Here is a 12,533-nt window from a genome sequence, read left to right as displayed (position 1 = left end):
TGCTAAAATGGTCTGCAGCTTCTCCGGACTTGTCTCCCATCTGGGACATCAGATCTTGATGATTTGTGTGCCCAAATGCACTCAATGTGGATATGAATTAATCCAGAATTGAACCAGAAGGGAACAGAAGGTAACTGGAAAGAGTCACTGCAAACAATGATTCTGTTTGTTTTCACTCTGACTCCTATAATCCTTCACTTTCTGATAACCCCACTAATCCCTACACCAAGTAAAGAACTGTTCATCTCTTCTTCAATCCTTCCAGTCCATCTCTCCTCTTGCTCAGATCTGTTCCTCAACATACAATCCTCTGTCTCCAAACACAGACAGCCCCCTCATGCCCTCTCCTGCTCCCACCTGCTAACACTCTCTCTGCTCCTCCTCACTGCCGGCGATATCTCTCCAAATTCTGGTCCTCCTCACCACATTCCCACAGTCATTTCGGCCTCCCATCCATGCCCAATCACAACTTTCCGTAACCACTCCAACCTTATACACATTCGCCCAGCCCCAGCGTCCCCAGTTCCACTAACAGGAGCTCTGTGGAACGCTCGTTCTATCTGCAACAATGATCCATGATCTTTTTATTACTAACAAACTTTCCTTCCTCGCATCACCGAAACCTGGCTCACCCCCTCTGACACAGCCTCTCCTGCTGCACTCTCGTATGGTGGATTCCACCTTTCCCACACTCCCCGCCCCAGCAGCAAGCATGGTGGAGGAGTTGGTTTTCTCCTGTCAGATAACTGCTCCTTCACCCCAATCCCACTGCCACCCTCTGTTACCCTCCCTTCCTTTGAGGTGCAGTCTGTGCGCATCTACTCCCCCTCCAACCTCCAACTTGCTGTCATATACCGCCCTCCAGGGCCAGCCACCACCTTCTTTGACCACTTCACCACCTGGCTACTTCATTTCCTTTCCGTTGATATCCCCACTATCATCTTGGGCGACTTCAACATCCCCATTGACACTTCCCTCTCAGCTGCCACTAAACTTCTATCTCTCACTTCCTCCTTCGGCCTCACTCAATGGTCTTCTGCAGCCACTCACAAAGATGGCCACACACTAGACCTCATCTTCACCCTCCTCTGCTCCCTATCCAGCTTCTCTAACTCACCTCTTCCTCTCTCTGACCACAACCTACTTACATTCTCTTCCCTCTCCTCCTCAGGTCCACAATCCCACCTCAAAAACTTGCACACCCTCGCAGAAATCTTCAACAACTCGATCTACACTCATTGTCTGAATCCCTCCTCCCTCTTACAGAAATAAATTCCCTACACAATGCGGATGCCGCCGCCGCTCTATATAACACCACAATAGCTGTATCTTTGGAATCAGTTGCCCCTCTCAAACATACCAAAGCTCGCAAAATCAACAGACAACCCTGGCACACCAGTCTGACCAAAGAACTGAGATGGGCTTCCAGGGCTGCTGAGCGGAGATGGAAAAGATCCCACTCCAATGAGGACTTCATCGCATTCAAACAGTCCCTCTCTACTTTCAAGGACACACTCGCTGCAGCAAAACACAAGCCTAAACAGTTATTCAACACCTTCAATTCTCTCCTCCGCCCCCCAGCACCTCCTCCCTCCCCACTCATCTCAACTGAAGACTTTGCCTCATTTTTCAAGGAGAAGATTGATAACATCAGAGACAGTTTTGGTCAACAACCCCCAGTGCCCTTCCTCCTAACTGCCCTGCCCTCCTCCTCCAAAGCCAACTTCTCCACCATTACAGAAGATCGACTCTCCACTCTACTCTCAAGATCACATCTCACTACCTGTGCACTTGACCCGATCTCATCCCACTTCATCCCAAACCTCACCACAGTCTTCATCCCAACCCTAATCCACCTCACTATCACTAACAACTGGTGTTTTCCTCTCAAGCTTTAAATGTGCCTCAATCACACCTATCCTCAAAAAGCCCTCTCTTGACCCATCCTCTGTATCTAGCTATCGCCCTATATCACTTCTCCTCTATGCCTCAAAACTACTGGGACAACACGTCCATCTTGAACTGTCCTCTCACCTCTCTTCTTGCTCCCTCCTTGACCGATTACAATCAGGCTTCCAGCCACATCACTCCACTGAAACTGCCCTAACTAAGGTCACCAATGACCTACTAGCCGCCAAGGCCAAGCGACACTACTCTGTCCTCCTCCTCCTGGACCTGTCCTCTGCCTTTGACACAGTGGACCATTCCCTTTTACTACAGACCCTCTCATCTCTTGGTATCACAGACTTGGCCCTATCTTGGATTGCATCATACCTAACAGACCAGACATTCAGTGTCTCCCACTCGCACACCACCTCTTCACTGCGCCCCCTATCCGTCGGAGTCCCACAAGGTTCAGTTCTAGGGCCCCTGCTCTTCTCCATTTACACCTTTGGCCTCGGACAGCTCATAGAATCTCATGGCTTTCAGTATCACCTCTATGCTGATGACACACAGATCTACATCTCTGGACCAGATAACACCTCCCTACTAAACAGAATCCCTCAATGTCTGTCTGCTATTTCATCCTTCTTCTCCGCTAGATTTCTAAAATTTAATATGGACAAAACAATTAATCATCTTTCCCCCATCTAACGTGACCCCCCAACGGACCTATCCATTAAAGTAAATGGATGCCCACTCTCTCCAGTCCCACAAGATCGCTGCCTCGGGTTATCCTTAAGAGTCAGTGATAAGCGGTCATAAAGGAGCGCTTAGGAAGCAACCCAGGGGCAAACAAGGATGTCAGTTCTCCACCGCAGCTCCTACCGAAAACCTGCAATGGAGGATAGTAGCAATGAGAAAATGGAAAACGGTCTTAGGAGCGCAGGATAGAGACTCAGACAAGAGATGGGTTTAAACCACAACGCGTTTTGACGGAGGATCCGTCTTCATCAGGTGGAGTTCCATCTGATGAAGACGGATCCTCTGTCTAAACGCGTTGTTGTTTAAACCCATTTCTCGTCTGTGTATCTATCCTGTGCTCCTAAGACCGTTTTCCATTTTCTCATCGGGGTTATCCTTGACACTGATCTCTCTTTCAAACCACATATCCAAGCCCTTTCCACTTCCTGCCGACTTCAACTCAAAAATATTTCACGGATCCGTACATTCCTCAACCAAGAATCTGCAAAACCCCTAGTCCATGCCCTCATCATCTCCCGCCTTGACTACTGCAACCTCCTGCTATGTGGCCTCCCCTCTAACACTCTCGCACCCCTCCAAGCTATTCTAAACTGCTGCCCGACTAATCCACCTGTCCCCCCCGCAATTCCCCAGCCTCTCCCCTCTGTCAGTCCCTGCACTGGCTCCCCATTACCCAAAGATTCCAGTTCCAAACCCTAACCATGACATACAAAGCCATGCACAACCTGAGTCCTCCTTACATCTGTGACCTCGTCTCCCGGTACTTACCTGCACGAAACCTCCGATCCTCACAAGATCTCCTCCTGTACTCCCCTCTTATGTCCTCTTCCCACAATCGCATACAAGATTTCTCCCACGCATCCCCCCTACTCTGGAACTCTCTACCACAACATATCAGACTCTCGACTACCATGGAAACCTTCAAAAAGAACCTGAAGACTCACCTCTTCCGACAAGCCTACAACCAGCAGTAACCACCGATCCACCAAACTGCTGCACGACCAGCTCTACCCTCGCCTACTGTATCCTCACCCATCCCCTGTAGATTGTGAGCCCTTGCGGGCAGGGTCCTCTCTCATCCTGTACCAGTCGTGACTTGTATTGTTTAAGATTACTGTACTTGTATGTATTATGTATACCCCTCCTCACATGTAAAGCGCCATGGAATAAATGGTGCAATAATCTAATATATAAAGCTCAAGTGTGCGTATGTATGTGTGTGTATGTCCGGGATTGGCATCGGCACCGTCGCAGCTACAGCCACAAAATTTGACACAGTCACACGTCTGGACCCCGAGAGTGTCCTCGGCTATGTTGTGAGGCGAAATTTTAACCCCACGCGTTCCAATTCACCAAACAATTTTGCCCCTATCTACATAATGGGGAAAAAGTGTGTGTATCAAGCCCCGCCCCTCATTATGATGTCATAATGGTTGCTGTGGCGACGCTGATGTCATCATAGGTTGCAAGCCCTGCTGCTCATTATCATGTCATAATGGTTGCCTATGGGATGGAGGATGTGTGATGGGTATATGGGCACTGGACTATGGGATGGAGGATATGTATGACAGGTATATGGGCACGGGACTATGGGATGGAGGATGTGTGATGGGTATATGGGCGCTAGACTATGGGATGGAGGATATGTATGACGGGTATATGGGCACGGGACTATGGGATGGCGGATATGTATGATGGGTATAGGGCATGGGACTATGAGATGAAGGATGTGTGATGGGTATATGGGCACTTGACTATGGGATGGTGAATATGTATGATGGGTATAAGGGCATGGGACTATGGGATGGAGGATGTATGATGGGTATATGGGCATGGGACTATGGGATGGAGGATGTGTGATGGGTATATGGGCACTCGACTATGGGATGTAGGATATGTATGATGGGTATATGGGCGCGGGCCTATGGGATTGTGGATATGTATGATGGGTATATGGGCACGGGACTATGGGATGTAGGATAATTATAATTTGCTATAACTAACCACAGTTAGTTACTATGCCCGGGCAGCACCGGGCTCTTCAGCTAGTAATAAATAATAATGTGGCAAGATATTCCTCAGACAACCATTAATAATCTCATTGATAGCAGCCAAGGTGACTAAGTGCGTTTTTTTCTGTACTTGATACTGAATAAATCAAGATGTTTTAAAAATTTTGTTTCCATCTTTTTCACTATTTTCACATTAGTAACCTATGTATCTGTTCCATGACTATCCAAAATCCCATGACTTTTCCTTCTTGGTGTTGCAGTTTCTACGTGTATTAGTATATATCCTACTTATGCAAATTGTATCTTCAGAGAGGAAGAGGACTAGAACTCTAGTGCCACCTATTGGAGGTAGAATCCTAAAAGTCATTGTCGACCCTTTAACGAGCCTTGTTACATGACTTTGGATAAAAGCCAAGCCAGAATCTCAATTTGCAGACACTGTGTTTCAGGGTACTGCCCCTCGTCAGTGCAAAGTGTTAGATCTGGTTTAGCTGTGAGAGAGGCGTCTGACCGATATCCAAAAAGTATCATTTCTCCTTGCGGAGAATGACCTGCTAAGCATGTCGGGATGATTAGTATATATCAGTACTATCCTGTGGACATGTTGATGCAATCTAGTATCGCCTCCAAATAGCTGTAGTCTTCAAGATCTCACTCTAGGTATCAGTTTGCAACGTGTGAGCATGGAGCCCAAGCAGCAGCACGCTTACAATTCTATATTACCGATCTGTAAGCACCCTATTTATAGGGTGCTTAGAAGCAATGTTCCCTTATGGAAACGCCTTCACAATAAAATATACCACAGTGTTTTTCTTACAAATTCATGTGGAAAAATCCGTAGAATATGTCATCAGTGTCCGATGAGTGGGGGTCCGTCTGACACTTGGCACCCCCAATGATCAGCTCTGGAGGTGGACACATATAAATAATGTAAGGTACCTTGTGGCTCCGTACATTCCTTAGTAGCTGCTTCTGGAGCACCCTGGGCGTCCAATAAAAAGGGGGATATTTACAAGGGATGAAAAATAAAGAGTTTTTGTGATAAGAGTTTGTGACGCCACCTGTGGTATCTGTTCAGAGCTGACCAGCACTCCAGTGCGGATCCTCTGGGACAAATGGTGGGATGCAGCAGAGTTGGAATAGCTCTCCACAGGCAAAGCTTAGTCCCAGGGCAGTTATAGTAGAAGTTGAGGGAGATTGTGATGTAGTATGAAGCCAGGGTTGTAGCAGTGCTGAGTAGGTGACGCAGGAAGAATGCAGGAGACACATCTGAATGCAGTTCCAAGGCTTTACTCACAGCTCTGGTGCGAACAGATGCCCGCTTGGTGCCACGTCATTCAGGTAAGGGATCCAGCCAACCTCTAGGCAGATAGAGAACACCTTTCCAGAACTCCCTGTCAGTATGTCAGCATGTGCCTTCCTTGGCCGTCTCACAGTGCTGGTTTCCTCTCCTCTTCCTGTCCAGCACCTCACAATCAGTGTCCCAGGCCAGCAGCCGCGGACCCTGTTGGATAAAGTGCCCATTGCGTTTCCTTGCTCCTTTCTGGCTGCCTTTCCAGAGAAAATAACTGTGGTAGTTGGCTGTGGCCCCTAAAGTTGCCACAGCTGTCGGCTTGCTAGCTGAGTCCTGTTGTCCACTCCACTATGCTAAGGGGCCGAGACCCTTCTGCGACCTGGATTTCCTCCACCTGATGTCCGTCAGCGTGGAACGAGTCCCACAGGTAGCACTCACTCATCCGTGCCTCTGGGAATCCCTTTCCCACTTCAGGGAGCTTCCTTCAGTCCGTACCAGCAGCCCCTCAGACCAGGGGTCTACTGTACAATTCTATCTCTTCCCTCCTTCCCCTACGGGAAGGTTGCCTATGCACGTCTTTCCCCTTCTTCCCCTATGGGAAGACTCCTAACTTTCCTTCTATTCTCCCGCTCTCACTCTCTAGCTCCACCCACTACACCCTTTCCTAGCCAGCAGGGATAGTGATGCACCTGTTGCTATAGTGTGTGGTGGATGCAGTGTTGCGTCAGAGCCAGGTCAGGTGTCTCCATCTTACCTGAAAGGTGGGATACCACACCTCTGGTTGAGGTGCAGTACCTCTGTGGCGAATGGACCCTCAGGGACGCCACACTTCCATGTGCTGCCCAATGTCTTCCATTGATTAGGAGATGAGATGCAGTACTCAGGTGCGGCCACTGAACAACGTATGGCGCTGTATCGTCCCAATCTGTACATTGCTTACAACCCGCAACCATCAGAGCAGCCATCAGCTGATCGGTGGGGCTGCTATGGATGGGTCATCAATATGTTAGCACCACACAACCTTTTGATTGCAATGTATGAGCACTCCATGCATTTACACATTTTATCTCATGTTTTATACCTTTGGAAGCTTTTTATATTTCTGCTTTGGGCAACCCTCTTGATATGTCTCATAATGGCACATGAATTTATCCATTGTTCGGCATCCCCCACTCTTCGCCTGAGATGAGAGCATTGTCCTTCATGTTTACATCAATGCGCAGGATGGTATGATTAATCCTGGTGCAGTATGAAAACAGTGACAAAAGTTTGCCCAACTGGACTACGTCACCAATCAACATGACAAAACCAATGAAACTGCATCTATCTTTAGTCTACCAGAAGAGCAGTCACGTTTTTTTTTTCCATCCACAGGTTAAATCTGCTGATAGACTCTAAATGCAATCCGCATCAGGTTTTATGTCCTGGTTACCTATGAAATAATCGAAACTCTTCCAGGAGCAGCTGCCTGTAAGAAATCAATGGACCTTCTTCTGTATAAATTGAGTGGAAAGTGTCTCTAAGTATCCACAACGTGCGAGGACATAATAGGCACGCTCCCGGCCAGTCACAACAAATACCGAGCTGGAAGCAGAAGAATAAAGATATCACCTGCTCCCATTACTGAGCGCCTGCATGGCCATGCTGAGGATTAGGATACCCGAGCGTTTCTTGTGTGATTTCCTATGTGGAGATCGGATCAGAATAATTGGCTGATCATTATATGGAAATACTCCTAATGTGATAATGTGTGGCTTCCACCACTGGTGCTCAGCTCTGCTCGGTGCCTATAGTGATGGCAACAAATTATAGGGGATGACATTGATATTGGTAGTGATTTTCTTGTTGTGACCATTGACTTAAGGGATCAACCGACTAAAGGCATACCTGTGAAAATTGACGATGTACACACGTCAAAATTGTTGGTACCCCTCATTTAATGACAGAAAACAAGAACCCACAATGGTCACAGAAATAACTTGAATCTGACAAAAGTAATAGTAAATAAAAAATCTATGAAAATGAACAAATGAAAGTCAGACATTGGTTTTCAACCATGCTTCCACAGAATTTAAAAAAAAATAAAACTCAGAATGATGGTACCCGTAACTTAATATTTTGTTGCACAACCTTTTGAGGCAATCACTGCAATCAAATGATTCCTGCAACTGTCAATGAGACTTCTGCACCTCTCGACAGGTATTTTGGCCCACTCCTCAAGAGCAAACCGCTCCAATTTTCTCATGTTTGAAGGTTGCCTTTTCCAGATGGCATGTTTTAGCTCTTTCCAAAGATGCTCAATAGGATTTAGGTCAGGGCTCACTCATAGAAGGCCACTTCAGAATAGTCCAATGTTTTCCTCTCAGCCATTCTTGGGTGTTTTTTAGCTGTGTGTTTTGGGTCATTATCCTGTTGCAAGACCCATGGCCTGGAACTGAGACCAAACTTTCTGACACTGGGCAGCACATTTCTCTCTAAAATCCCTTGATAGTATTGAGATTTCATTGTACCCTGCACTAATTCTAGACACCCTGTGACAGATGTAGCAAAACAGCTCCAGAACATAACAGAGCCTCCTCCATGTTTCACAGTAGGGACAGTGTTCTTTTCTTGATATGCTATATTTTTCCATCTGTGAACATAGAGCTGATGTGCCTTGCCAAAAAAGTTCCATTTTTGTCTCATCTATCCAAAGCACATTCTCCCAGAAGCTTTGTGGCTTGTCAGCATGTAGTTTGGCAAATTCCAGTCTGGCTTTTTTATGGTTTTTTTTTCAGCAATGGCATCTTCCTTGCTTGTCTCCCATGAAGTCCACTTTGACTCATACAATGACGGATGGTGCTATCTGACACTGATGTTCCTTGAGCTTGAAGTTCACCTTTAATCTGTTTAGAAGTTTTTCTGGGCTCTTTTGTTACCATTCGTATTATCCGTTTCTTTGATTTGTCATCAATTTTCCTCCTGCGGCCATGTCCAGGGAGGTTTGCTACAGTATGGAGCTTAAATTTCTGAATAACTTGTGCAACTGTAGTCACAAGAACGTCAAGCTGCTTGGAGGTGGTCTTATATGTTTTACCTTTAACAAGTTTGTCTATAATTTTTTTCTAATCTCCTGAGAAACTCTTTCCTTCGCTTCCTCTGGTCCATGTTGAGTGTGATATACACCATGTCACCAAACAGCACAGTGAGTATCTGTAGCCCTCTATACAGGTCCACTCACTGATTCCAAGACTGTAGACACCTGTGATGCTAATTAGTGGACACTAGTGATGAGCAAGTATACTCATTGCTCGGGTTTTCCCAAGCATGCTCGGGTGTCCTCTGAGTATTTTGGCGTGCTCGGAGATTTAGTTTTCGTCGTCTCATCTGCATGGTTTGCGACTGCTAGACAGCTTGAATACATGTGTGGAATGCCTGTTTGTTAGGGAATTCCCACATGTATTCAGCCTGTCTACAAGTCGCAAATCATGCAGATTAGATGAGGAGGAAAACTAAATACTCGGAGGACACCCGGGCATGCTTGGGAAAACCCGAGCAACGAGTATACTCGCTCATCACTAGTGGGCAAACCTTGATTTAACATGTCCCTTTGTCACATTATTTTCAGGGATACCATCATTTCTGTCCAGGCCTATTTCATGAGGTTTATTTTTTTTTTTTAAATTCTGTGGAAGCATGGTTGAAAAGCAATGTCTGACTTTCATTTGTTCATTTTCATAGATTTTTGATTATTTTGTTAGATTCAAGTTATTTCTGTGACCATTGTGGGTTATCTGTCAAACTAGGGGTACCAACAATTTTGACCACTTGTGTACCTAAACATGGAATGAAGGTGCCGCGACACCCGAGCATCGTTCTTTTAGCTGGTCGGTAGGGGACACCACCGATCGTATAAAATTGGCCAATAATTGATGGGACGTGGTTGTTGTGCTAGCTGAAATTTCCCACACTTAATTGTGATAAAACTTTCCGCTGCGCAAATTTGGGAATTTACCACAGACTTCACCCTTTGCTCTGCAAAATGTTAATCCTGAATTGTCCTCAGCATAAAGTGACAAGCTGCTGATGTGAAAGGGGATGAGAATTACGTTAGCAGAATTAGGGTATGTGCAAACATTGTGTATTTGCAGTGGAAATTTCTGCTCCAAAAAAATACATCATTTTATAGTACCAGCAAAATGAATGAGATTTCTGACGCCTCCTGCACACTCGGCTTATTTTTTTCCTTCCAGATTTGAAGCAATTTCACGTCTGCAGCGTGTCACTTTTTTTTTTTAGCATTTTTACAGCGTTTTTCACCCATATAAATGAATGAGGAGAAAAATGCATCATGCATATTTTACTCAGCATTTTTCCTGCCACGAGATAAGTTTTTGCTGCAGAAATTTGTTCTGCAAATACTCAGTGTGGGAACACACGGTTAAAGTTTTCCATTTGGTTCTGTTTCTAGCATCTAATAATCTCTAAATGTCTTGAAATGGTTTTTATAAAGAGGTTTTCCCACAGTGTTCAGTATCAGTCAATGAAGTGTGGAGGAGAGTTCAAGTTCAGGTATGGTGGGTAGCTAGGGTCAGTGTAAGCCAAACGTTCAGGGCAGTGGGCGGCCAAATGGAGATCCCTGATGGACACTCCAAGAGAGTCTGGAGCCTAGGGCTCTTGCCAGGTACCATGGATCGGGCCTGGTCTTCCGACATCACGAGGTCGGTGGACATGGAGTTACGTGAGGAGCAGATGGCCGGACCCGGGTGCACTGCCAGAGTGGACAACGTATCCCTATGGCTGATAGAGCCAGCTCGCTTTGGAAATTCAAGAATGAACGTGTGGCAGAACAGAAGAGGAGTTGTGGTAAGGAGGAAGGAGGTCTACATTGCTGTGCCCTATGTCACTTGTACCCGCCTGATGAATTTGGACTGTTTAGAAAGTTTGACCGTTCCAAAGAGCCTGGTGTCCCATGCACTGTGTGCGGCGGCTCCTGAGAACGGAAGCCCGGAGTCAGACGTGCAACTTGCAAGTGAGCAAGATGCACCCTACAGCACATTAGGACTGGGACACCACTTGTCTGTAAAGTGCAACCAGACAGCAAGTTGGTCGCGACTACCGCTCTGCAGCACTTTATAGACACACGGCACTTTGCTGTTTTCTTCAGCTATATAGACATTGAGTACAGCAGTAGTGTATGTGGTTAATCTCTTCCACCCAAAGATTGTGGGTGTCCTAGCAGTGAGATCCTCTGAAATATGGCACATATAACCTATTCTATGGAAAGGTGATAAATGTACATTAGGAGAGTCTGAATAAAATTAGAGGTGGTTGGCTTGGCAATGGGTTCATATACTGACAGCCATTTTTTTGGTAACATGAGTGCTGTTAAGAGCTGTTGTGCTGGGGAGTGTCTGTGCAGATAACCTTCTCGTTTCTGTTCCATATCCAGGTGAGCCGGCCGCATCCTGGAGACTCTTCCCTCTTGATCCTGTTTGTGATCGGTGGAGTCACTGTTTCAGAAGTGCGAATGGTTAAAGACCTTGTATCAACTCTCAAGCCTGGCGTTCAGGTACTAACATAAGATCACATCCAAATCTCTGTTGTCAATAATTCAGAACTAATGTGTGTAACGCCAAACCAGAACATACATTTATTGAAAATGCTGATCAAATCTACAGGATAAATAATACCAGTCTCAAAATATTAAATATTTTATTAAATTAAATAGAATAAAAGCCAATAAAGGGCAGAGTAACCTAATGGAGGACCACACAACGCCATATGTAGTAAAAGTAATGAAAGTTGTAAATTATATAGTGTATGTTCCAGTGCCTATAAAATAAGTCCCTGTGGATAATACAAAAACAACATACAGTTTATGCTGAAGGCAACACTTACATCTTGTGATGAAGATAAAGGATAATTGCAGTATGGACCTGGTGCCCCATTGCGTGTTTCTCCATAGCTTGCTCAGGAAATTCCCCCGGATGAAGCTAGGGTGAAACACGCGTTGGGTTGTTTGCCGCTAGCCTTTGTGAGACGACGGTACAGAGCTAACGCTTTCATTGGCATCATCTGTACTCTAAATGAGTGCGCTGTGATGTCAATGCAGCTGATGGCAGTCAGATTGATTGGGGAAAAGTTGGGGTATGGAAGCCACTTACATAAATTTTTTTTACAGGAATGAAGACAAATCCCCTCAAACGTGATTTGCAAGGTTTCATAACTTTCTGTGCTGGACAAAACTATTTTTAAAAAAAGTTTAGCTAATGTATATTAATGGAGAGATATGCTGTCTACAATGTTTATTGTAGTTTGGTTGTCTTCTGGTGGACAACCCCAGCTTAATCTATGCAGGTCCCTGCTTAGAATAAAAACAATGGATGCTCCCCGGAGCTGCTGGTTCTCCAGGGAAGGGATGGTTACAGTCCATCACACATTTGTAAGGGATCTGATCAGCTCATGGGTGAAGATTGGACCTTTTGACTTGGTGTCTGTTCTGTATAAGTTCACCAGTCACGTTCCCTGGAGAAGTAGTGCGTAATCCCCTTGACTATGTTAATCGCTAAGATGGACCTGTGCTCCGGGGGGAGGTTTCC

General features: G+C 45.7%; 1 protein-coding gene across 2 annotated transcripts in view; it reads left to right on the top strand.

The window, feature by feature from the left end:
- SCFD2 (sec1 family domain containing 2) overlaps positions 1-12,533 on the top strand; it is a 692,911-nt gene that overhangs the window by 648,175 nt on the left and 32,203 nt on the right. The window contains exon 8 of one of the 2 annotated variants that reach the window (XM_073583529.1): positions 11,384-11,503. The exons of the other annotated variant lie outside the window; for it this stretch is intronic. Within the exon in view, the coding sequence (XP_073439630.1) occupies positions 11,384-11,503 (120 nt within the window). The remainder of the gene's footprint in view (positions 1-11,383; positions 11,504-12,533) is intronic. 2 annotated transcript variants of the gene reach the window in all.

Source organism: Dendrobates tinctorius, unplaced genomic scaffold (assembly GCF_039654945.1).
Source record: "Dendrobates tinctorius isolate UK_male_01 unplaced genomic scaffold, ASM3965494v1 ptg000079l, whole genome shotgun sequence".
Taxonomy (NCBI): Eukaryota; Metazoa; Chordata; class Amphibia; order Anura; family Dendrobatidae; genus Dendrobates; species Dendrobates tinctorius.
The sequence above is the reverse complement of the archived record's forward strand: the minus strand, read 5'-3'. Positions and strand labels throughout refer to the sequence as shown.